General features: G+C 40.1%; 1 protein-coding gene across 2 annotated transcripts; it reads left to right on the top strand.

Moving 5' to 3' along the window:
- The first annotated feature begins 6,469 nt into the window (after nt 1-6,469).
- UBE2S (ubiquitin conjugating enzyme E2 S) lies at nt 6,470-23,474 on the top strand. 2 transcript variants are annotated; one of them, XM_039335031.1, is made up of 4 exons: nt 6,470-6,673; nt 16,295-16,442; nt 17,091-17,281; nt 22,968-23,474. In XM_039335031.1, exons 1-4 carry the CDS (start codon nt 6,671-6,673, stop codon nt 23,256-23,258), a joined length of 633 nt encoding a protein of 210 aa, XP_039190965.1. In that variant the 5' UTR covers nt 6,470-6,670; the 3' UTR covers nt 23,259-23,474. The 2 variants fall into 2 exon arrangements, with proteins under 2 accessions (XP_039190965.1, XP_039190964.1); XM_039335030.1 differs by lacking the exon at nt 6,470-6,673 and adding an exon at nt 10,793-10,924.
- Nucleotides 23,475-24,727: the final 1,253 nt, after the last annotated feature.

Raw genomic sequence — 24,727 nt, 5'->3', positions numbered from 1 at the left:
TAAATTTGGCAAGGTAAAAGAGTAACTAAGTAAATGGCCAACCATGATAATAGCCTGGTTGATCTTCTGTTCATGGCAAAGGTGCCATTAGCAGATGACCGGGTCAATGGTTTAAACTATTTCTAATGGTTTTGCATTACTCTTGAGATATTACACTTATAACTTGGGGATGTTTCTGAATCCTTCTGTGACAATAGAGGTAAAATTGGCCTTGGTGGACCTTTCACTATCTTTGGCTGATGCCCCACTATAGCTCTACTCAGAGAGCCTTGCAACAATATTTCCAGAAAATATTACTCTGGTATGCTATACGTGGCCCTGCTCCTGAAGTCAGTTCAGAAATTTCAAAAAATATTTGCTGTTTTTAAGAGTAGTTGAGCTTGGTGGTTTTCTTGCAGATGTTTCATTACCAAACTAGGTAACATCATCAGTGTTAGTAGGGAGTTAGGGTTGCTCTCAATTCATAATATAATCTTGTGGCTTGCCCTATTAGTATTAGTGGGAGCGGTCTTGTTCTTTGGTTGGTTGTTTATTGTTTGCTTTTTTGCCACTTCCTGGATTGGGGTATTGTTTGCTTTGTTATTGTTAGTCTAATGTTAATTTTAATCTCTGCTCATCTGGGTGTTGATTGCTAGTGAGGAGGTGTTTAGGTCTTTTTGTCCCCCCTTTGGCTTGTTGATTGTCTCTTTTGAATGGTGTGCAGATGTTGTTTATGTCGATGTGCTTGTTAATGGCTGATTTGTCAGAGTGCCAGGCTTCTAGCATTTTGGACTTGGTTTCATCTGAAGATGGTCACAAATTCTCAACATCTGACTGCTAATGGGAGTTCATGAATGTACAAATTTCCCATTTGCCTGACCCTTTCCACTGCCATTACAATTGTGTTGCTTTTGATGTGCAGAAGAGCAAACAGCTTACTTTCTTGCAATCCCTTCCTCTCCAATCTGTCTGCTCTGCAAGAAGGGAAGAAAAGAAGAAGAAGAAGAAGAAGAAGAAGAAAAAAAAAAAAAAAAAAAAACTAGGCACAAGACAACATACATTAACTGTAATAGTAATTGTGTGACTGGGGAATGCTGCAAAGATCATATATAGTCAAAAATTGACCATGAAGTTATTTTGTCAGCACCATTATAATTTTGAACAGCTGTTGAATGAATGATTGGTAAACAAGTACTAACTGTACAAGAAAAGAAAGCCTGAAGCTGTCTATGGAGATTCTCAGTCATCCAGGTCATAGTTGTCCCAAAGATGCTTTTTCACGAGGCAACTGGACTTCCTTGTTTTTCTTTGAAGACGTTTTGCTTCTTATCCAAGAAGCTGCAAAAAATATTCTGAGAATATGGAATGTAAGAAGAATGATCAGGAAAATCTCAGTAGAGGAAGTTTAAATGAAACAATTGTAGACATTTTAGACATCAACAAACTGAGATAGACTGGGATTGAACACTTTCAGTCAAAGATCACAGCTGTTTATTAGCACATGATAAATAAACAATGAACAGCATTGCTTTTATACTGTACATAGGAAAGATATAAAAAGAATAGTACTTGGCTACAATTGATATTGAATAATATCAATTAGACTTTGAGGACAACCCTTTACTATGAGTATCATTCATGTTTTTAAAATTCTTTTATCCAGCATGTTTAGCTGTGTTGACTATTTTAAAAACTCAGCTCTATATTCTATTGTCTGATTCTATATTAGGAAGGTATGAATATGTATCATACTAGAATTATGCGATATTGGCCACAAAAATCTAGATTACATCAATGAAAAAGAGGTAAAATCAATAGGTTTTTACAAAGAACAGACACTATTCGATAAAACACTTTTGAAAACAGATGATAACCTGATTAAGAAACTCTACAAATTTCTGCTAAGATGGAAGATGAAAGAAGAACAAGTAAAAGAAACAATAGTAGTGTGGGCAAAAAACTTTGGATATTCTATAGATCTAGAAGACTGGGAAAAGCTTTGGGATAGAAATATTAAACTTACTAAAGCAGCTTCATATAAAGAGTATCTATATAAAATGGTTTATAGATGGTATATGACACCAGTTAGATTAGTGAAAATGTTTAAAAATATATCGAATATCTGTTGGAAATGTAAACAAAAACCAGGTACTTATTATCAAATCTGGTGGATATGTCCTAATGCAAAGAAATTTTGGTTCAAGATCCATATATGGCTGGAAAAGATGACTAAAATACAGATAGAATTTAAGCCAGAACTGTTTTTGTTAGGAATATTAGGACTTAATTATGGGAAAGAGAATGAATACTTAATACTACATGTATTGACAGCTGTGAGAATTGCATTTGCCCAGTTTTGGAAAAATGAAAATTTACCACCTGATGAGATTATAATCACAAAAATCTTAGAATGTGCAGAAATGGATAGATTAACTTTAGAGATTAAAGAGAAAGAAGATTCAGTGTATTTTAAAACATGGGAAATTTTTTTATCAATGGCTAGCATCACGTTAGAACGAGAAAGGATTGTGAAATTTAACAGGATGAATGATATTTACTGACTAAGCTTTACTTCTATGATTATTGTTACTATCAGTGATTATAATTGTTTAGTACTATATTAATTACTGTCATTCAATATTTGTACCCGGACAATAGTCTGCTTGCTAAAGCATTGAATTCTTTGTGGGGAGCAACCCCACTATTTTATCTACCCTTACCCTAATCCCAACCCTATTCCCCAACCCCACCCACTACGTATAAAAATCCTATCCTATCTCTATCCTTATAAAACCTAATAAAATATTTTTTTAAAAAATCTAGATTACATCTGAACTCAGCAAAGAGATACAGAAAGTGCACCATCTGGTGATCATCCTGATTTTTGCAACTAGGACTTGATAGATCTAATTAACATTTTTTAAAAAATCACCCTTTTGGAAGCATTTTTTGGTAGAAATCAATATGGACATTTAACATGACACCAGCTAATGTTAATATTTGCTCTGCCCCTTACGTTGCAATCTATTAATCCATTTACTCTGTTGAATTCAATATTGTCAACTGTCCTCTGCAAGCTGCCGACAAACTCCAAACACAGAAGGAACAGGTGACCAGCAAACTTTAATGCAAAGAAAAAGTCAGCACTGGGAGTGAACTGCTCCCAGTGCTTTACATAGATGTGCCCCACCCACCAACCCCAGCCCAATCAGCAAACCAGCATCCGGTCCGTATGGAGAAAAGGTGCAGTTCAACATCTGCATTCCCCCCCTTCAGACGCGCCCATGTAGCCTCTGCTGTTCCAGGAGTCTTCATCGGCAACCAGGCAGCATTCTGCCTCCTCCCCCCTGCATCCGGTGGGAGGGAGAGGCAGCCAAGATGAGGAACAATTCCCCCCTCATCTGACTGGCTTGGCCCAAACGTCCAGCCAGCAGCAGGAACAGTCCCGGCATCCCGTTCTTCAGGGGGAGGCACCCGTGGCGTTTGACAGCCATGCCGAGCCTCAGCTGCTGACAGGGAGCCGGGCCAACTCCCAGCTGACTGCCAGAAGCCGGGCCAACACGCAGAGGCTGGGCCGGCTCCCAGCCAACCTTCGGGAGTCGGGCGGTGCGCAGCGTCTCTGCCAACCCCCAGCTGGTTCTCACGTGCTGGCTGTCGAGAGCTGGCCGGCATGTAGCTGCCTCGCTGGTCCACCGCTGAACTTCAGACTCCGCCCCGATTCCCGCCTGCCTGTCGGGAGTTGGGCGGTGCGCAGGGCTCCTACACGGACGTCCGTCGGCTGCTGGCTGTGTGCTCTCCATCACCCGGCCCATGGCAAGCCCAGGGGCTTGACAAATATGAAATTCACTTTCACAAGACATCATCAGACAGATTTTTGCAATTTCTGCATCCAGAACTGATCCAGAAAGTTGCAATTTGTTTAATTTATTCCAAGAGTGATAAATTATGAATTCTATACTTATTAGAATAACTTAAATAATACTGCATTTCCCTATTGCACAGTAAAATCAATGTGATATTTGTTTATAGAGACATGCAATCTATGCAAATGTTATATTTCTTGAAAGTTGTGAAATTCAGAACATGTTTCCGATGAGAAGGTTTGGATCATAATTACTTTATGGGATATCATTGCTATGAGGAAGTTAGCCCAGAGAAGGAAATATTAAAAGGGCAGGAAAATATATTTTTCTCCAAAAGGATTTTTAAAAGCTTTTTTTTTTGAAAAGCAGAAACCAAATCTCTCTGGCCTCAAATCTCTGCCCCAAGCAAGAGCCAGCCCTATACAAATGCAAATGTAAAACAATCAGGAAGGTTGGAGCCAAGGAACTCAAGAAATCAAATAAACTCTTAAGAGTCATTAGCCCAGCCCCAGGGAAGCAGGATATGACTTTCTGGACATAATAGGACTAACTCATTACCATCAAGTATACCATGAAGGCACACTAAACTCAGGTCAGAATACGTGACACAGGAAATAGCCTCAAAGTTCATGCCACAGGAAGAGGAAACTATTCCAAACAAAAAGCTAGAGAGGGTATAAAAACTACTGCCCATGTGCTCATCCCTTCTTTCCTCTGCTCTTTCTGCTTCTTCAATAAACTGTATCCATCTTCCCAAAGCAGTCGCCATGTTGCTTATTTATTCCCGGCTTGGATGAACCAGGATGAAGACTTTACTTCTAACAGCTGTTTTGTTCCCAATTAATTCACAGCATCCTTCAGTAGCATTTGTCCTTTGTCCTACATGCCAGGTTTTCAAGAGTTCCTTGAAAACCTATCCATTTCACTCTAAGGCAATATTTCTCAGCTTTAGTGATTTTAAGATTTGTGAACCAACTCCCAGAAATCTCCAGCCAGCATGGGAGTTGAAGTCCACACAATGTAAAGTCACTGTAGCTAAGAAACACTGCTCTAAGCGTACAGGAAGTCCTTGACTTACAATCATTCATTTAGTGACCATTCAAAGTTGCAATGGCACTAAAATAAAATGATTTATGATCATTTTTCACACTTACAACCATTGCAGCATTCCCATGGTCATATGATCAAAATTCAAAAGCATGGCAAACTGGCTCATATTTATGACTGTTGTAGTGTCTCAGGATCATGTGATCACATTTTGTGATCTGCTGACAAGCAAAATTAATAGGGAAGCAAGATTCACTTAACAACCAGATTACTAACTTAACAACTATGGCAAAAAAGGTGGAAAAATGAGGCAAAACATATATGTGGCTTAGCAATGGAAATTTTGGATTCAACTGTGGTGGTAAAAGATTATCTGCACTTCATCACTTATGGTGTGCTACATTTCTACTGTTCACTTCAAAATATAGCATAAAAGTGCCAGACAAAGGAAATTGCACTGGGAAAGAGGATCTTTCCCAAATGAATCCCAAATGAATATGTAGTGAACTGTAAGCTTGATTATATATTCTTTAAATGCAAGAGTTAGACAAAGCATGTTCAAGCGTGGTGCAATGTACTCCTGGCTTCAAGTATTGTTTTGCATAATTTGTATTGCTGTGAGAAATTAAAAGAAACTGGGGACGAGCTGCTCAAAGTAGCAGACAAGCGACTTTCGAACTTTATTCGTTTTGCCCAAACTGCTGCCCTTCAGATATTTTGAAATTCAACCCATCCCATTTCCAAACGCCCTGAGGGTTCTGGGAGTTGTAGTCCCAGTACATAGGAATGTTGGAGAAATCCTGTTCAGAATGGGAGACGTGAGTAAACCCCAAACGGTTGTGCCTGAGCCATGTTTCGTTTTGTTTTTCCTGTCAAATCCTCATGGCATCTCCCGACCTGTGCATTATTATCAGTACTGTATCAACACATTTATTTTTCGTTCTCAGTTTTAATTAGATGCTTCTTCCGTCTGGTGGGAGGGATTATTTTTTCCTCTGGCCAATTAGGATCCTGCCCGCTTTGTTTGAATAAAAGGATTAAAAAAGCTTCCCTCGTTGGCCACTTTGTTATCGTCCATTGGCTGAACAGCCATCTCAGTTCGATTTCTTACCTGAGCGCCTTTCGGCCACACTTGTATTCTATTGACAAAGCTTCCCATCAATCCAACAAACTGAAACCCACCCTCGTCTAGTTCCTTCTTACAACCGTTAGTAGATAAACCATCTTCCCTTTAAACGCCACTTTGCCTAAGCGTTCATATTCAAATTCCTCCAATCAAGCTCCATGGCTCCGCCTCCCCACTACGCCTATCCCCATTGGCTGCCGACTGTCGCGGACATTGGTTGTCAACGGTTCTCAGCGAGGAGAGGACCCAAGAAGGGAGGGGGTCGACCGGACTCCCTCCGTTCTAACGGGCCTGATTGGGTAGCCGGGGTTCTAAAGGGGTGTGGCTGATCTTGACCGAGGGTTATAAAATCGTTTGTTGCTCAGGGGCCACCCTCATTTAAGTGAGGGTGGCAGAGTTGAGTTGGGAGGGGGGGCTTACAGAGGGGAAGAAGTAGGGGGGGGTGGCGGGGAAATTATCAAAAAAATATACATTTTCAAACTTCCTAAACAAGAAGATCCAGCATCCATTCGGTGGGGACTGTTTGAACCCCCAAGTCAGTTAAGGATAGGTTCCTGATCGGAAGGAATCTAAGTATCGATTAAGCGCGTATGTGAGCCCTCCAAAGATCAGGGTAAATCGCGCTACTTTGCAACCTCTGTGCAGACCCAACACAATGGTGAGTGGCTTTTAGTTGTGTGTGTCCTTTCCTTACCCACTTGTTTGAAGTTTCTGCTTGGTCTCTGGGACTCCCCAGAACTTGGGTGGATTTACATGGGTAACTTTCGGGATGTGAGAAAACCTTAAAGGATGGTGAACTTAAACTCTTTCCCAAAAGCAGAATCTGGAGAGCTTACTTGGTTGTGCTGTGCAGGCACATGTGTAAGTGCAAAAAACCAGTAGCATGGAGTGAGTGTCTTTCTGTGCCTGAGTTCTACTACTTATTAACTGGGGACCAAAATCAAGTTGCTTTTTGCAAGATTTTTTTGGAGTGTGATCTTTGGGCTTTGAGCATTAGATTTCTTACACTGAAAATGTGTGAACTGTTATCAAAGTTTTATTTTGGAACAGGATGGTGCCTTTCAGTACTTCTCAGTACTGTATATTGGATGTTAAATTGAGTCAATGATTGTAGGGTGGGGTATAAATAATACAGTAGTATTGCAGGGAGATGGACCCAAATACTGCATTTTGAGATGTGGCATGGCCTTCAGCCTTTCTGAATGTTCAGTTAAAATTTTAAATCTCTGCAGCTTAAGTTGTCTGAAGAAGGTTAAAGTTTGGTTTAGACACTATGGACCGTCCATGAAGTATGTCACATTTCATACCAATGTTTGAAATTATTTTGTTTTTTTATTTCTTTGTTCTAACTTTATTGCCCCCTCCAGGCTCTTCTCCTGAAACATGAGGTGTGACATATCTTATGGTTAGTTCTTATGAAAACTTATTTTCTGGAGACTAGAGGGTGATATTTTTAAAAACGACTAATACTTATACAGGAAAGTAGATTTCTAACCACTAACTACATAAGTAAGCTTGATTTTTCTGGAATGCAGTGCTATTAGAAGCACAGCTTCTAGCACATCTTTACTGATACACAATATCATCTGAATATATAAATGTTAAAGTGGTGTGCATTTTTCTTTTTGTTTGGCAGGCATCTAAGTAGCTGCACGTTTTCTTCCTGCCAGATATGAGAAAATACCCCTTTTCTCAAAGAGGAATATTCCATATTTGTCAACTTTTTCACTCATTAGCACAGTAAATGTGGATCGCAGTAATCAAAGCTGTGAATTTGAGTGGATTCATTAACAATACTGTTTTAAGATCAGTCTTTTAAAAGTCTTTTGCTCTGATTTCAGCCATTTAGGCCTTTAGCTCAGTGCACAGTTGTGCTTGTGTGCACGGTTTCACATTTCCTTTTAAATATTTTCTCTTGGTATTTGAATCTGCACAGTCTCTGGTTCTGCATGCTTTCAAGTGTATTTAAATTTGGCCTTTTCTCAAGGGATTAGACTTGGTAAGTAGTATATGGGAGTGGGGAGGGGACACTGAAGATTGAAGGTGGCTGTGGGTCAGGTCAGAACTAAGATTCTATGCTAACTTCATCTCCGTATTCAGATTTCATTGAACAATTTTTTAAGTGGGTACAAAAAGTGGTGTGTGTGGGCGGGGGAAATGAAGCATTTTTCTTGTACAGGTAGTTTTATTTAGCATCCATAATTTGGCCCAGCAGCTTGGTCGTTAAACAAAGCAGCTAAGTGAAACCATGACCATGCTTACAATTTTATTTCAACTTTTCGTTGCTTTACAGATTTGAGAAGTAAATGCAAGGATTGATCATAAAGTAATTGTATCATCACTGTCCCAACTGAACTGTTACTAAACGAGGACTAACTTTAACTTAAAAAGTTTTCTTGGCTTATGTAGGCAAACTGGGAATGTTAGGATAGGAAACCACAACAATCTTGCCTGAATACTTTGTATTATTCTTGCTAGATTTGAGCTTACAGTATTTTTGTCTTGCGGTTGCACCCAAGAGATAGCACTCTCATAACATCCAAAATTATTCTACTTCTGTTTATACACCTCATATGTCAGTGACATAAGACAGGTGCAGACACTTCTACCATCATTGGTTATAGATTGTTGTACTGTAACATTTTTTGTTATGGTTAGTCTCTGAGGAGAATCAGATTTTGTGGGCACAAAAGCTTCCTAAGGAAAACAGTAGCTTTGTGGAGCATCCTTTTCAAGTGTCAAACTCTGTATTAAGGTACTGGGTAATTAGTAATTCAAGACCCCAAAATATAGCTCTATTTACACTTCAGCAAAGAGCTATTTTGATGTACCACCCACAGTTATTATATTGTAGCCAAGGTTTCTCACCATTCCACCATCAGGCATAATAGTTTTTGTGACCTATGATAGTGAATTAATGTGGCATTTAAGAAAGATATAAAAAGGGAGGCCCGTGACAGAAATTAACCATGGTAGGTCTCAAATGGAAGTAACAAATTCTTACAGGGAAAGCAGAAACGTCATGGTACAGAAGGCCCTGCTCCTTTCCATATTTTATTTTCATTTTAAAAAAAACCCTCTAATTTTTAGAATTAAACTACTACTCAACGTGGCTTGTCATCAAACATTTTAAAAGAGAAATACAGTTATATTTCAGATGTCAAAAACATGTAATTCATCTTGATTTGCCAGAAAGGTTAAAAATATCAATTTTTGAAATATTTATTTGAGATTCTAGAAATAATAGTGAAATACAGCTAGAAGTACCTATAGTGTAAGGCAGGGGTGTCAAACTGCCGGCCCATGGGCCGGACGTGTCATCCGGAAGCCACACCCAACCGATTGCCGGCAATGGAAAAACCATCACGTGACGTCGCGAGTTTAACATGTCCGGTGTAAGGGGAGAACTGGGGGTTTTCTATAGTCTGATGTCACAAAGTACAGGACGTTTCCCTTAGTAAGTGTTGTCTATTGTATGTTGTCCATCAGTGCAATCCCTTGAATTCTTTGTGATCTTCTGGTGGTTACATATGGTTGACAAGTGTCCAAAATTTAGTACAGGTAGTCCTCAACTTATGACCACAAATGAGCCAAAAATATCTGTTGACAAGTGAGACATTTGTTAAATGAATTTTGCCCCATTTTATGACCTTTCTTACCTCAATTGTTAAGTCAATCACTGCAGTTCATAAATTAGTAACCTGGTTGTTAATTGGATTTGGCTTCCCCATTGACAGCGCTTGTCAAAAGGTTGCAAAAGATGATGACATGATCTTGGGACATAGCAATGGTCATAAATATCAACCAGTTGCCAAGCATCTGAATTGTGATCACATGATCATGGGGATACTGGAAAGGTCATAACTGAAAAATGGTCATAAGTCACTTTTTTCAGTGCTGTTGTAACTTTGAATGGTCACTAAATGAACTGTTGTAAGCTGAGGACTACCTGTAAGCGTTGAAGCTTCTGTAGATGATAAGAGTTTTGATTATTATTTAGCGCAAGGAATAGGTGAGTGCAAGTTGATTTTCTTTTCCCTCATCACTGCAATCCAATTTTGCATGGTTGGCAGTGTGACACATGGATGCCTTAAGCCAGGGGTCTTCAAACTTGGCAACTTTAAGACTTGTGGACTTCAACTCCCAGAATTCCTCAGCCAGCCATGGCTGGCTGAGGAATTCTGGGAGTTGAAGTCCATAAGTCTTAAAGTTGTCAAGTTGAGATCCCTGACTTAAGTTCTAAAACACTTTCAGGTGCTTCTGGAACCTAGCAATACAGCCTTTCAAGTTTTTATTTTTAAAATTGTTTTTTAAAAGTTTTATAAGTCTTGGAAGTGAGATGTTGAACATTTAAAAAAAACACTATGCAAAATCACGGGATGAATTCTTGTGCCTGGAAAAGGTGGCTGATTATGAATACTCTGTATTTGCTTGAAGAGAGAATCTCTTCTCTCAGGGGTGTGCAAAATATTTGTCGTTTGAAACAAATCATTTTTCATTTAAAATGAGCTCAAAAACACTTTCAAAGTGATAGCCTGCCTGTTTCAAACATTAACTATTATGCAAAATGGGGTGTTTCAAATTGTTTTGTACATTACTGTATGTGCTACCCCCTCCCTCCCCCTCCCACACACTTCAGCCTCGTGGACATCCCAAGAGGAGAATAACAATTTTTTGGTGTTCATTGATTAGTAAGATAGATTAAGTCCAGAATAGGTAATTGGCACAAGAAAAAGTTTTGAAACTGCTTTGTTTCTAATCCAACACTTTAATGCAGGGGTAGTCAACCGTGGCTCTTTTATGACTTGTGGACTTCAACACCCAGAATTCCTGAGCCAGCATAGCTTTAATGCAAGAATGGGGTGCAATTCTGCAGCCTGGCAAGCCACCACTTGAAGACATGGAATGGGCAAGTATAGCAGTAATGGGCTATCATACTGCAGACCTGTGCAACACATGGTGATCTCTCATCACCAATACAACTTTTTGCTGGTTACTTATAACAAGACTTCCTGGACACACCTCTATTCCAGGCATTGGCATCTTACTGATTATGTCGTTATCAGGAGAAAAGATAGGCAGTCACCAAGACCAGGTATGGTGCCAAATATTGGACAGATCACAGGCTCGTTGTCTCCAAAATGAAGCTCCATATCCAATCCAAGCGGTGATCACTAGGAAGCAAGGCCATGAAAAGAACTAATAGGTCCAGGATTAAGAACCCCAGGACAGCTTCAGCACTGGCTGAAGACTTAGAAACTAAGCTTGTTGACCTACAAATTGTTGGCAGGGATGAGGTTCAGTGAGAATGATGAAGAGGTTATAGCAGTGATGGCAAACCTTTTAGAGACCGAGTGCCCAAAACCTACCCCGCCCTCCTCAGGGCCACCCACCTCCATGGCCCGCCACAGCAGATCGCCCAGACGGCCTAGCAGCACCATGGCAGCCACGACCTCCGCCCACACCCTGCAGCATCATCTGCGTGTGAAGGGGCACGAGGGCGGAGTCTTGTCCCCACTGTCCAGCTGCCATGTCCTTGGCTGCACTGCTCTGCGCAGGCCGCGCCTGAGGGCGACTCCTCTGAAAGGGCTGCTGGTGAGGAGGGGGCTGTGGGGGGAGGTGGGGCTGGGGCGACGGCATGTGTGCCCACAGAGAGGGCTCTGAGTGCCCCCTCTGGCATGCGTGCTATAGGTTCATCATCACCGGGTTATAGGCTTTACTTCTTGAAAAGCATCACCTTTGTCTTCTTGTCTATCAGAACAACTTGTTGTTGGCTGCCAAGAAAAATCCCTTTACCAGTGTTTGTAGGATAGTCCAGAATTAGCTGCCTAAAGTACAAGATGTCCGGGCTGAGTACCAAGGCAGACAAAGTATAGGGATATTCTGATGAAAATAACTTGAAATGGTTCTGTGAAGGCCTTTACACTGTCTACAAATGTCAGTATCAGGAGTTTGCCCCTCCTCGGTAAAAGGTAAAACTCATTACAGGTAGTCCTCAATTTACAACCACAATTGAGCCCGACGTTTCTGTTGCTAAGTGAAATTTGTTAAGTGACTTTTGCCCCATTTTACAAGCCACAGTTGTTAAGTGAATCACTGCAGTGGTTAAAGTAGTAACACGGTTGCTAAGTGAATCTGGCCTCCCCATTGACTTTGCTATTCAGATGGTCATAGATGCTGATCACATGATCCCAGGACACTGCAACTGTCATAAATAAGAGTCAATTTCCAAGTGTTTGAATTCTGATAATGTGACCAGGGGGATGCTGCAATGGTTGTCACTGTAAAAAAAATGGTCATAAGTCACTTTTTTAAAGAGCCGTTGTAACTTTGAACGGTCACTAAATGAGCTGTTGGAAGTTGAGGTTTACCTGTGTAGAGACGGCTCAGATCCTGCAGAGATGAGCTGAACACAAGAACCATCTTCAACTGACTGTCTACTAACAGTGATGTGATAGACAGGATTCCCAAGGTTGACGTCAACGACTCCATGGATGACCTACAGTAGTAACTGAAGTTGCAGAAGTGTTAGCCAGCTTTCCATTGACAAACACTACACCTGCAGAGGTATACAAGGTCAGTCCTCTATTTATAGAGAAAACCATAGAGATATTTGAGAATTTGGAAGCAAGGGTCCCTTCCTCAGGAAGTTAAAGATGCATCCATTGTACATTTCTACAAGAGGAAAGGCAATTGACAAGTATGTGACAACCACTGAGGAATCTTGCTGCTCTGCAGAGGCTTTGTTGCCACTCGCCACAGAATTGTGAGTTCTATACAACTTTTTGTTGGTCTCATGAAAGCCTGTAATACTGTCAGCTGCCAAGGCTGTGGAGGATCATGGCAGACTTTAGCAGCCCCATCATATTTATTCAGACACAAGTAGTCCTCAATTTATGACCAGTTGCTTAGCGACCATTTGAAATTCTAACTGACCAATCGGGGGGTTACTGTATTCAAAGTTTTGACAGTTCTCTTCCCTCCCTTCCCTCCCTAAAGTTCTCTCTAGAGCAGGGGTCTTCAAACTTGCCAACTTTAAGACTTGTGGACTTCAACTCCCAGAATACCTCAGGCTGACTGGAATTCTGGGAGTTGAAGTCTACAAGTCTTAAAATTGCCACAGTTGGACATCCCCCGTTCTAGAGCAAATCTACCACCAGGTCTACATACTGCTGATGAGCCAATGGGCAGGTCACATCATGCCAAATTAGGGCATACTCAAGCAATTCCTTTTTTGAGGAACTCTCTTGCTCACCTGGAGGGCAGGCAGAAAGTAACAAAGATACAATAAAGGCTTCCCTGAAGTTCTTTGACATAGACCCAGGAACATAAAATCAATCTACCTAGCATGGCCTCATCCATAATAGCTGTCAAGCTTACGAAGTGAAGTGCACTGGAGTAGCACAATATAACATCAGCTGCACAGATCTAGAGCCACCAGTGCAACAACTACAGCGTCTACACATGTTTGCCCAACATGTGCCAGGACATTGTGCCCTAATTAACCTGTGCCCCATACTTAACGTGATTAATAGTGTTGAAGTCTTTATTGGTAACAATGCACAAACAATAACTGAACACTGATCATGAACTGGCTTTCCTTTGCTAACCTGTTTTTTTAAGAAAATAATGTTGCGGTGATTATTACTATTAATTAATGTTCCTACTGCTTTATTACCATATTTATAGCTAATCCTCAACTTAAAACTGTTCATTTAGTGACTGTTTATGACCATTTTTCACACCTACGACCATTGTAGCATCCCCATGGTCATGTGATCAAAATCCAGATGCTTGGCAACTGATTCACATTTATGACTGTTGCAGTGTCTCAGAATCATGTGATCACTTTTTGTGACTTTCTGACAAAGTCAATTGGGAAGCCAGATTAACTTAACCATGTTACTAACTTAATTTAAGATTAACTTAACCATGTTACTAACTTAACTGCAGTAGTACATTGAACAACTGTGTCAAGAAAGGTTGTAAAATGGGCCAAATTCACTTAACTGTCTCACTTGGCAAAAAAAAAAAAATAATTGCTCAGTTGTGGTCATAAATCAAGGGCTAGTGTATTTAGTAGATTTATGGCCACCATTTTAAACTAGTTTGGGTGACTTACAAGAAATGCTTCAATACCATCCAATAATATATATTCTCTTTTTTATTCAGTCCTTTTAAAACAGTTACAGCTTAGTGACTTATGTTTCTTGGTGCATAAACTATTTAACCTTTGATCGGAAGTGTGGACCATGATAGAGGGATCTGTGCACTAGCAAGGCCCCAGGGGCTCAAGAATATATAGCCTATTCATCGTTAGAAATTCTGTTCGCATCTTGGTTTGAAGTTTGGGTAGACTTTTTTGGGATTTCATGGATTACAAATCAGGGATGTAAAATTGATGGGAAATACTGATTCTGGGACATCTATACAAGCATATGAATGGCTTCCTGTTCATATAATTAGATGTTTAATTGCTATTTAGAATGAAGTATAGCTTCTCTTTTGCATCAGTGTTCTTTTAAACTTTTCCTTCTGTCTTAATGAAAAGAAAACTCCATCTAAAACATCCTTGCTCTCCAGTTCATGCATAGTTTTCTTGTTAATTATACTGAAACAAGGGCTTCCAATTACAAGAGGCTACTAATTCTTGCTTGCTGGAATGAGCAGGTGAGCTTTATAATTAAAAGTTTGTTTAAGGTTGCATGTGGATGTTTATGCATCTTACAAGATGTGTGGTACAATTTAATAGGTAAAAAGATCTCCCTGGGGTTTAGAGGTGATAATCATATAAAAGTAAGCTGTTCATAAATAAATTTTGCCTTCCGCATACAGGTGGTCCTTGACTTAGAACCATAATTGAGCCTGGAATTATGGCTGTCGGTCCTGCTGGTTGTTAAGTGGGTTGCCACATGACGGCATCTGATTTTACAACCTTTTTTGAAGCAGTTGTTAAACAAATGCAGCGTAAAGTGAATGCCGCTATTGTCTGCAATGGGTAGGGGTTTTTTTGCTGGAAACCAGAAGTAGGTACTGATTTCTAGCAAAAAATAAAAAAAAAAAATCGTAAAATGTGATCATGTTTTGGGTCCGTGCAAATAGCTGGTTGCCAAATGCCCAAAATGTGACTGTGTGACTGTGGGAGGGGCAGCCATCAGAACACTGAATCTGCATCATAAGTAGCCCTGGAAAGGTCTGTCATAACTTAGAACGGTCACTAAATGACCAGTTGTAAATTGAGGACCACCTATATCAGGCATATTGCTGCCAAGTGTTGGTAGGAAAAAGTGCACATTGGAAATGGATGTCCCCTATTTCATGAATTATTTGGAACTACTAGATGGAAAACATTGAGAAATGGCCATGCGCTTTGCTGCTTGGATGGGCTGGATCAGGGTTTCAAAAGTGAAGCACTCTGATTCTTAATCAAAAATGACAAGCGTGTGGGAGGCAACATTTTTCCTAACATATTTAAAGAGATGCAACTCTGGGATAAGATGATAAAATGGTCTTCTGACTGGGATATGATGATGCTGAAATGGAGCCTCTCCCTTCCTCCCTCCCTCCCCCCCCCTCTCATTTTCTGCACCTCTTTCTCTCTTTCTATTTTCTTGCATTTGCAGTAGACAGTTGGAGTTGAGAGTGTACTCTTGACAGAGATTCAATTTCTGAATTTAATCTAAAGTTGCAGGCTGCCTATTCCTATCTTAGATAGACAAAAACCCAGGAGCATTTCCAGGTATCTGTTGTAATAAGTGAGTGTTATTTCTATTGAAACGATTTCTTCTTTCTCCCATCTAGCGGTGGAGGCTCTGGAATCTGTTGGTCTCACTTAATGTTTTTCCTTTTTATTCCTGAGTTAGCCTTAACTCCTTCAAAAGTTGTAATGGACAAATCCACATCCTAAAGAATTATCTTTAGAGGGTGCATATGAATAAAGATAAAATGAAACATTTACTTGAAAAGACATTTTAAAAGTATGCTTTGATCATTTAGATCAAAGCCTATACATTCGAATTATTAAAATGTAGATTTTTAAAAAATCTGTACAAGCTTTGCTTTTGTAAGTATTCTTTGAAGAAGACATTGCTGGCCAAAATTTATTAAGGCCAGAATAAAGATATTACAGTGTCATGGAAAGTTGTCTTTCTTGTGTTTCAGTGTTTTGGCCAGTACTGTTTGGAGTATTTTGACCCCTGCTGTATCCAGTAAGATATTCCTTTAGATAAGATGCACATTCTTTATTTTATTTTCCCATCTCTCAATTTCTCTCTTTCAGAATTCCAATGTTGAAAACCTGCCTCCACATGTGATCCGGCTGGTCTACAAGGAAGTCTCCACTCTAACATCAGATCCACCCGAGGGCATCAAGGTGTTCCCCAATGAGGAGGACATTACAGATGTGCAGGTCACCATTGAAGGACCTGGTAAGAGAGGGTTACTTGAAGAGGGTTCATCTTTGGGAATTTCTTCTAAGTGTTGCATCTCAGGATTGAACTGTAGGTGATTATGCTGCTCTAGTCAAAGAATCATACTGGAGAAGGCAGCCCATCTTGAATGATTGGTCAGTAGGAAGGAAAAAGTTGGATGTTGGAAATGTGAGCCTTACTCGAGAAGATATTCCTCATAGAGATAGCCCTTCAGTTTATGAGTATAATGGAGCCAGGCCATCGTGTTGTAACCCATGCTGATTGTAAAGGGAGTCAGTCACATAGCAAAACATGATTTTACTTTCTTTTTTGTGGTAGCCAATAAGCGAATCCATGGTCGTTAAGTGAATACCACAGTCATTAAGTGAACCATTGTTTCACCGTTGGTTTTACTAAAAACCGGAAGTAAGTGCTGGTTTTTGGCAAAGCTGCTGTAAAAGGCGATCATGTGATCCCAGGATATGGTCTGGTTGTCGAGTGCCCAAAGTGTAGTCCTGTGATCAGGGGGAGCAGCCATTGGGACTTTAAATGCAGGTCGTAAATATCCCCTAGGTGGGTTCATTGGAATTGCTCATAAGTCGAGGACTACCTGTACTGACAAGGATCCCCCCCCCTTTTTTTTTTCTTCTTCTTCTTCCTTTGTAGAAGGTACTCCTTATTCTGGTGGCCTCTTCCGCATGAAGCTGATTCTCGGCAAAGACTTCCCTGCCAGTCCACCAAAAGGCTACTTCCTGACCAAAATCTTCCACCCCAACGTGGGGGCCAATGGGGAGATCTGTGTCAATGTGCTCAAGAAAGACTGGAAAGCAGAACTGGGCATCCGACATGTCCTGCTGGTAGGTAGTGTTTTTAACTGGGTAGATCCCAGGATGGTAGATAGTGGACCCCCAGAGTGGTTATTTTATTCTTCTTCTTAGGCCTGTGCACAAACTCAGTTTACTATCATAATTTAATCCAGAATTATGTTCCAGTTGTTAAGTGGGCCATTATGTGACCAATCTGATTTTAGGACACTTTTTGTGATGGTCGTTAAGTGAATTACCATGGTCAATAAATGAACCCATTGTCCCAATAAATGCTGCTTTTCAGCAAAAAATGATAAATTGTCCCATGACTATGGCATGCTGCAATCTCTTGTAAATGTGGACCAGTTGTTCTGTGCCCAAAATCAATCTGTCTGTCTGTCCGTCCATCCATCCATCCATCCATCCATCCATCCATCCATCCATCCATCTATCTATCTATCTATCTATCTATCTATCTATCATTATATCAGTGAATGTACTTGCCTGGCCCAAACTGACTCTCAGTCTGCCAGCAAATTTTACACAAAAATATCACAGTATCTGTCTGTGTATCTGTCTACTCAAAACAAAGTGGATCATGCAGCAAGACAGTGACCCAAAAGCATGTAGTCTCATATAGTCAGAATTAAAAGAGGTATAAAGTAAATAGTTTGGAAAGTCTTGGCCTTATTTGTTTGTTGTTTAGTAAATTTATATGACTAGCCCTCTCGTATACACAGCTCTGGATGGCTAACAATTAAAATCAATAGAAACAAAGCAAATAGCGACCAATGATATAAAACCTAAGTAACATAATCCTATAGAAATGTGGAAGGATCTGAAGCATGGAGTTCATATGGAGATTCCCACAAACATCCCTAACTTGAAGTGTTCTGTAAGGAGGAATGGGCTAAAATTCCTCCAAACAAATGTGCAGGACAGTTACTGAGAACATTTAACTGCAGTTATTGCTGCTCAAGGGGACCACATTATTACTGAAAGAAAGGTTCACCAACTTTTGCGACACGCCAAAATGTAGTTTTGAATTATTTTTATGAATAAATAAATGGACAAGTACTGTTTGGATATTTGTTTAGTTGGGTTTTTCTTTATCTAGTTTTATAATGTGTGTGGAGAACAGCATATTTTAGGTCATACTTACGTAGAAATAAATGAAAATTCAAAAGGGTTTGCAAAGGTTTTAATGTGTAAATGTGTGACTTTCTTCAAAATATCTCATGGAAAGATTTGGAATGAGCTGCTGAGGAAATTTTTCCCCCAAAACTATAAAGCTAGTCCTTGAGTTACAATGGTTCATTTAGTGACCACTCAAAGTTACAATAGCACTGAAAAAAGTGTCTTATAGCAATAGCATTTAGGCTTACATACCGTTTCATAGTGCTTTACAGCCCCTCTCTAAGCGGTTTACAGAGTCAGCATATTGTCCCCAACAATCTGGTCCTCATCTTACTAACCTTGGAATGATGGAAGGCCGAATCAACCTTGAGCTGGTAAGAATCAAACTGCCGTTAGCTGGCAGTCAACAGAAGTAGCCTAGAGTAGACCTATGCCCATTTTTCACACTTACAACTGTGGCAGCATCCCCACGGTCACGTGATCAAAATTCAGATGCTTGCCAACTCATGTTTATGATGGTTGCAATGTTCTGAGGCAAAGTCAATGGGGAGGCCAGATTCACTTAACAACCATGTTACTAACTTAATTGCAGTGATTCACTTAACAACATAAAATGGGGCAGAATTCACTTAACAACTATCTCACCAAGTAACAGAAATATTGGCTCAGTTGTGGTCGTAAGTCAAGGACTACCTATATTATTTTTTTCAAAAAATGTATAGCAGAATGTCTTTTTTATTCAGGGAGTTTCAGGAGGCAGAAATGATATTCTGCTTTGCCCATTTTCTTTCCAGATGAAAAAGCAGAGAATGGGTGTTCAGTATTTACACATAGTTGTGTCGAAGAAATAAAAAAGGACAAGGTTGCATGCAGAAAGCATTTTAGTTAAGAGACTTTGTATTATTGGATTAATTTATAAGATGTATTCTGGTTAATTTCTATGCTGGTCTGGTGCAGCTTTGACTTTAAGAAGAGTAAGTGGTCTTAGACATCAAAAAATGGTGCTTACGAGCTTTGGTAATATGGAGATGTGTTTGCATTTAATTAAACACTTAAAAGGCACTATAAATTTGGAAGTCATTTGTAAACTGCCAGGCATCTCTGGAGATTCAGTGGTATACAAATGTAATAAATAAAGGAAAATCAATAGTCATTGGTGAACTCCATTAAGAACAGCCAACACAGTTTGCAAAGCTTATTTCCTCATTTTTCCTACTGCCAGTGTGCAGCAAGAGGGGGGATTTAAAAAGCCATATTTTGTCCTTGTCTAGCTTTTCTCCTGCTTCTTCCAGCACACCTTTCCAAGTCCTGCGATTTGAGTTCTAAAGTCTCGGGGCTGAATCTGAAACATGGCTTGGGGCCATGGGGTGGTTCCACCTTCTGCAAAAAGGAAATATAATGACCACCGAAGGCTTGGATTCAAATTTCAGGATTGGAAACAGTAGTGTAGTTGTAGAAGTCATGATGCTCCTCTCACTTGATAAGGCAAGAGAGATAGAGGGCGGGTTTGAAATCAGTCAGAACTGAAGAAGCTTCTTGGATGAGAAGCGAAACGTCTTCTAGGAAAAAAACAAAGTCTAGTTGCCTTTTGAATAAGCACCTTTGGGACGACTGACCTGGATGACTGGGAATCTCCATAGACATTTAGCTGGTTTGAAAAGCTTTCCATTGATTGAGTCTTCTGGATAAAAGGAAGCTAACAAGTCAAAGAGTCTCTGAGGATTGGGGTGAAAACTGCACGATCGTGGGCACAGTGTTGTGATTGAAGCCCTGCCCTTTGTGTATATGTGTACATTACAAATTTTTTTTTCAAAGGGATAGAGGTTTGATCACAATGTTTCACCTGCCGTCTTGCAGATTTTGACTCACCACTGGTGTCTCTGTGTGTGGGCTTGACTCCCTAGCCATTGATCTACCGTGTTAGCTCTGTGGTTTCAGAAGTGAAGTATACTTTCCTCACAAACAGAGATTGATTCTGGAAGGGTAATGTGCTTGTGAAAATGGGCTGTCTTGTTCCTAGTTCTGTTTTTATTCTACAGAACCAAAAGATAATGGGAGCTAAAAAGTTGAATGTTTTATCTTTTTAACTATTGATTTTTATTATTTGCATGGGAATGGAAACATTTTAAATGTAAAATTGTGTACCCTTTTTAAAAAAATATAGTCAAGCAATCGGATTACATTACTGTACATGGCTGTGTGTCCAGTTATGCTACTGAGATAAACCTTGTTCCAAGAGAACAAAATGGAGTAACAAATAATATGCCGTAGAAATTTAAGGATATGAGATAGAGAAAAAACATACAGCTAAGGGTATTTTATACCAATACATCTCCATGCTATTTTATCTTTGAAAATCACTACACCCATACAGTGCTTTATATGTTGCCTTATATCTCCCAGCTTTGTCTTTTTAGAGCTCTTATCGATTCCTTCTAGATATGACTTCCTTAAACTTTCTTTTCCTCTCCACTCAAACTTCCTTCATGTACATTGGGATCTTGATACTCAGCTGCTTTGAAACATCAAATTTGGTACTCAACGCATTTTGACATGAAAATTTTATCCCAGAACTCAATGTTTGGTACTCAATGCTCAAGCTAGAACTTGTCAGTGTCGGCTGCCTTGTGACTCACTACATTATTCCTTTATGAGGGGAAAATGTGTTTGGTATGCAGTGTTTGATAGCCACAGCACCTCTGAAACCAATTAATGATGAGTACCAAAGTACCACTGTACTTATTTTGTGATTTCATCTTCATTCCTCCTGTATCACTAAACCAGTTCAGTGTATTTCATTCTTAAAGATCACTCCCTTTTGTATTCCGTCCACATCTAGATGCTATCTTGATGCTATCTCTTGATCAATCACATACACACTTCCATTACATCCAACTTTTATGTTTGTACGCTTCTGTACAATAAAAATGAGCAGAAACGCACGCCAGGCGATCATTTTCACTTCTTTCATCAAACCTTCGTTCCTGGCAACTGGACAGATATGCTATCCATTACTTCACTATCAGCATTCAAAAGACTTCACATTTCTCCAACCGTTTCCTCATCTTCAGTAAACATTGCATCAAATTGGGCAAATTCACCTTGTTTGCTCGTGGTTCTTTTGTTTTTTTAACCATTTAAGAATAACCTGCAATAATCTGCCTTATTTTTCTTGTCAAATGTAACTGTCTTGGTTTTGGATGCATTGATTTTAGATCAGACTCCTTGGGGTGCCATACAGCTTTCAAGCCTTTGCTGCAGATCAATTGTTCTTAGCCATCCAGGTGGCCTTGTCTGCCTACAAAAGCACACGTACATCCATACCCGCAACCAATACGCCTCTAAATGTTGCCATAAGCACTCTTCGTGTATTCATTTATAAACCCATTTGAGAACTGTAGCTTTATTGCAGTTACTATGATTTGCTGAAAGAGAAAAATCTGGGTTTGAACGTCCCCTGCCCTGCATGGCTAATTCTCAACTTACAACAGTTTATTTAGTGACTGTTCAAGGTTACAGCGTCACTGAAAAAAGTGACTTATGACTGTTTTTCACACATAATGACTGTTGTAGATACCTCGTGGTCACGTGATCAAAATTCAATGCCTTGCCACTGATTCACATTAATGACTTTTGCAGTGTCCCAGGATCACATGATCACCTTTTGCGAGAGCTTCTGAAAAGCAAAGTCAATGGGGAAGCTAGATTCACTTAACAACCATGCTAATTTGACAGCTGCAGTGATTCACTTAACAACGGTGGCAAGAAAGATCACTGTAAAATGGGGCAAAATTCACTTAACCGCTGTCTCAACTTAGCAACAGAAATTTTGAGCTCAACTGTGGTTGTAAGTCAAGGACGACCTGTATAAAGCTGCATTGTGCTTCCCCAGTATCTAGAGTTTTGTATTCTTTGTGACCAAAGCCTATTATGTCTCTTCTCCATTCCTTCAGGAGACTGAAGAAAAACCTCTTTGGGGGAAGGCAGAAGGAAATAAACTCATCAAGGGTGGAAGTTAGTCTAGTCCGGGGGTAAGCAACCCTGACTTTTTTATGACTCGTGGACTTCAACTCCCACAATTTCTGAGCCAGCCATGCTGAGGGGAAAGAGAGAAGTTTCCAAGCTGAGCCATGCTGGCTCAGAAATTCTGGGAGTTGAAGTCCACAAGTCATAAAAGAGCCAAGGTTTCCTACCCCTGGCCTAGTCCTTGGAGGGAATGGGAGACTTACCATCTTCCACTGGCCCTGAATGTCTGAGTTTTGTCTGATGATTTCTCCCTCTTCCCCAAGGTGCTTTTTCAAAAGGCAACTGGAGTTCGTTTTCCCTTCAAAACATTTTGCTTCTCATCCAAGAAACTTCTCCAGTTCTGACTAACTTCTTTTTTGGGGCGGCCATTAAGCGAATCTGTGATCACTATATGAATGCCACAGTCATTCAGTCAGTCAGAATTGGAGAAGCGAAACATCTTCAAGAAAAAACAAAGTCCAGTTGCCTTTTGAAAAAGCAGTTTTGGGGGCAACCATGACCTGGATGACTGAGAATCTCCATAGACATTCCTCCCTCTTGTAACTGTGATTTCCTTATTTTGCTCCTGCTCCAGACCATCAAGTGTTTGCTGATCCATCCCAACCCGGAATCTGCCCTGAATGAGGAGGCAGGGCGCCTCCTGCTGGAGAACTATGAGGAGTACGCCTCCCGAGCTAGGCTCCTAACCGAGATTCATGCCCAGCCCTCCTCTGGCTTGCATACCAAGAACCCTGCTGAGCCTTGCTCTTCTTCGGCAGGTGCCTCTGGGGAGGGTCCCATGGCCAAGAAACACGCAGGTGACAGAGACAAGAAACTGGCTTCCAAGAAGAAGACTGACAAGAAGCGAGCTCTCCGGCGGCTTTAGGGAATGGGGGGTGGTTGAGGGTGTGAAACAGGCGTGTTGTGGGCATTGGGGGTTCCATAGTACATTTTCAATTTCTCCTCTCTTTTCCTCTGCCATCTTCGCTTTGAGACTGCAGTCCAACTTTGTCTTACCCTTGTCGGATTTTTCTTCTTTTCAGTCTTTAAGTTATTTAAATTATAAAAGCAGAAAAATCTATTAAATGCCTTTGTTTTCTAAGGAAGGCTCTTAATGTATAGTTATGCCATCATATAAAGCTGGGTGGGGGAGCATGTGCGGGTACCTGGTTCCCCTCCCTAAAATGAAGTCTTCTGGAAGACCAAAAAGGCAGACCTCAGTTGAGGTGGGAAGAGGTACCTTTACTTTTTGGAAGAGGATTGGAAAAAAGCTGCTGTTTTCATTTTAAGGGAAGAAAACATCAAGGAGGGGAATCGGTATGGTTTATAAAACTGTACAAGGGAAGGGTACCATGACTTCTTAGAGTCACGTGTCACTTTATAAAATCGCTTCATATAAGAAAAGGAAAATATTTTTTCAAGTAATCCCTGAATCAGAAGTTTGTTGTTGCCATGCTTTTCAGACGTGGACGTGAGGGCAGGTATCTATATAGAGGGGAGAATTATATGTCTTAGCGACAGGTCAAAATGAGACTCTTACGTTTAGGGGTTCTGTAAATCTAGATGTTCAGGTAAGGGAAAGCTGGAATGACTGTTCTGGGAAACATCTGTTTGGCTGTATGGCAGCTTGCTGGAACTGATCTCTCTCAGTTTGTTGAAGGGTAAGTTCATTTAAAACATGGGTGTCCTAAGCAAAGAAGATGGTCCTCTGGGTCATTTTAGTGCAGGTGGTTTTTATGATAGCCCTCAGAGGGGCTTTCCGAGAAATGGCTGGCCAGAATTTCACACTTAAACATTAACTTGCAATGATTTAAGATAATTTGAGAACTTGCTGGCCATGGGTGCAGTTCTGTGCCAGAGGTTCAGGATAAGATGAGCAGATAGGCCTATAAAACAATTGATGTTCCTATTTGCCCCATCCAGTCAGCACTGAACAACATCAGGTAATGTATTCTGCTTGGAAATCTAATATTTATTGCACTCAGTTTATTTTTACAGTATTTCTGTGTCCGTTCAGTACTCAACAATTCAGACCCTTCATCATTGCCTACAAATGCCATCACAGAGCGTCTCAAAATCTGCTTGCCTTTATCATTTTATGACCTAGTTTTTATTGATGCTTAAAAACTTTTATATAAATATTTTGTGGAGTTTTCCCAAAGCAGTAAGTCCATCAAAGATTTTTTTTAACCTATTTTCTGAAATAAATATAATATATAAATGGAAACAAATAAATAAAATTAGAATTTCAGTACCATTTATTCAAAATAAAGCAGATTGTACAGGTTTAGAGTGCTGATTCTTTTGAAATGGAATAGTTTTTGAAAGAAAGAGAGAAGGCCACAAGGTGGATAA

Source organism: Crotalus tigris, unplaced genomic scaffold (genome assembly GCF_016545835.1).
Source record: "Crotalus tigris isolate CLP2741 ecotype Arizona unplaced genomic scaffold, ASM1654583v1 scf7180000017639.5415321, whole genome shotgun sequence".
Classification (NCBI taxonomy): domain Eukaryota; kingdom Metazoa; phylum Chordata; class Lepidosauria; order Squamata; family Viperidae; genus Crotalus; species Crotalus tigris.
The sequence above is the reverse complement of the archived record's forward strand: the minus strand, read 5'-3'. Positions and strand labels throughout refer to the sequence as shown.

Excerpts from the sequence above, each read along its gene's own strand:
- UBE2S (XM_039335030.1), top strand. The coding sequence starts at position 10,865 with ATGCAAGAATGGGGTGCAATTCTGCAGCCTGGCAAGCCACCACTTGAA. Across the intron at positions 10,925-16,294 it reads CACTTGAAGACATGGAATGG|AATTCCAATGTTGAAAACCT; the intron begins GCAAGTATAGCA and ends TCTCTCTTTCAG. Across the intron at positions 16,443-17,090 it reads GGTCACCATTGAAGGACCTG|AAGGTACTCCTTATTCTGGT; the intron begins GTAAGAGAGGGT and ends CTTCCTTTGTAG.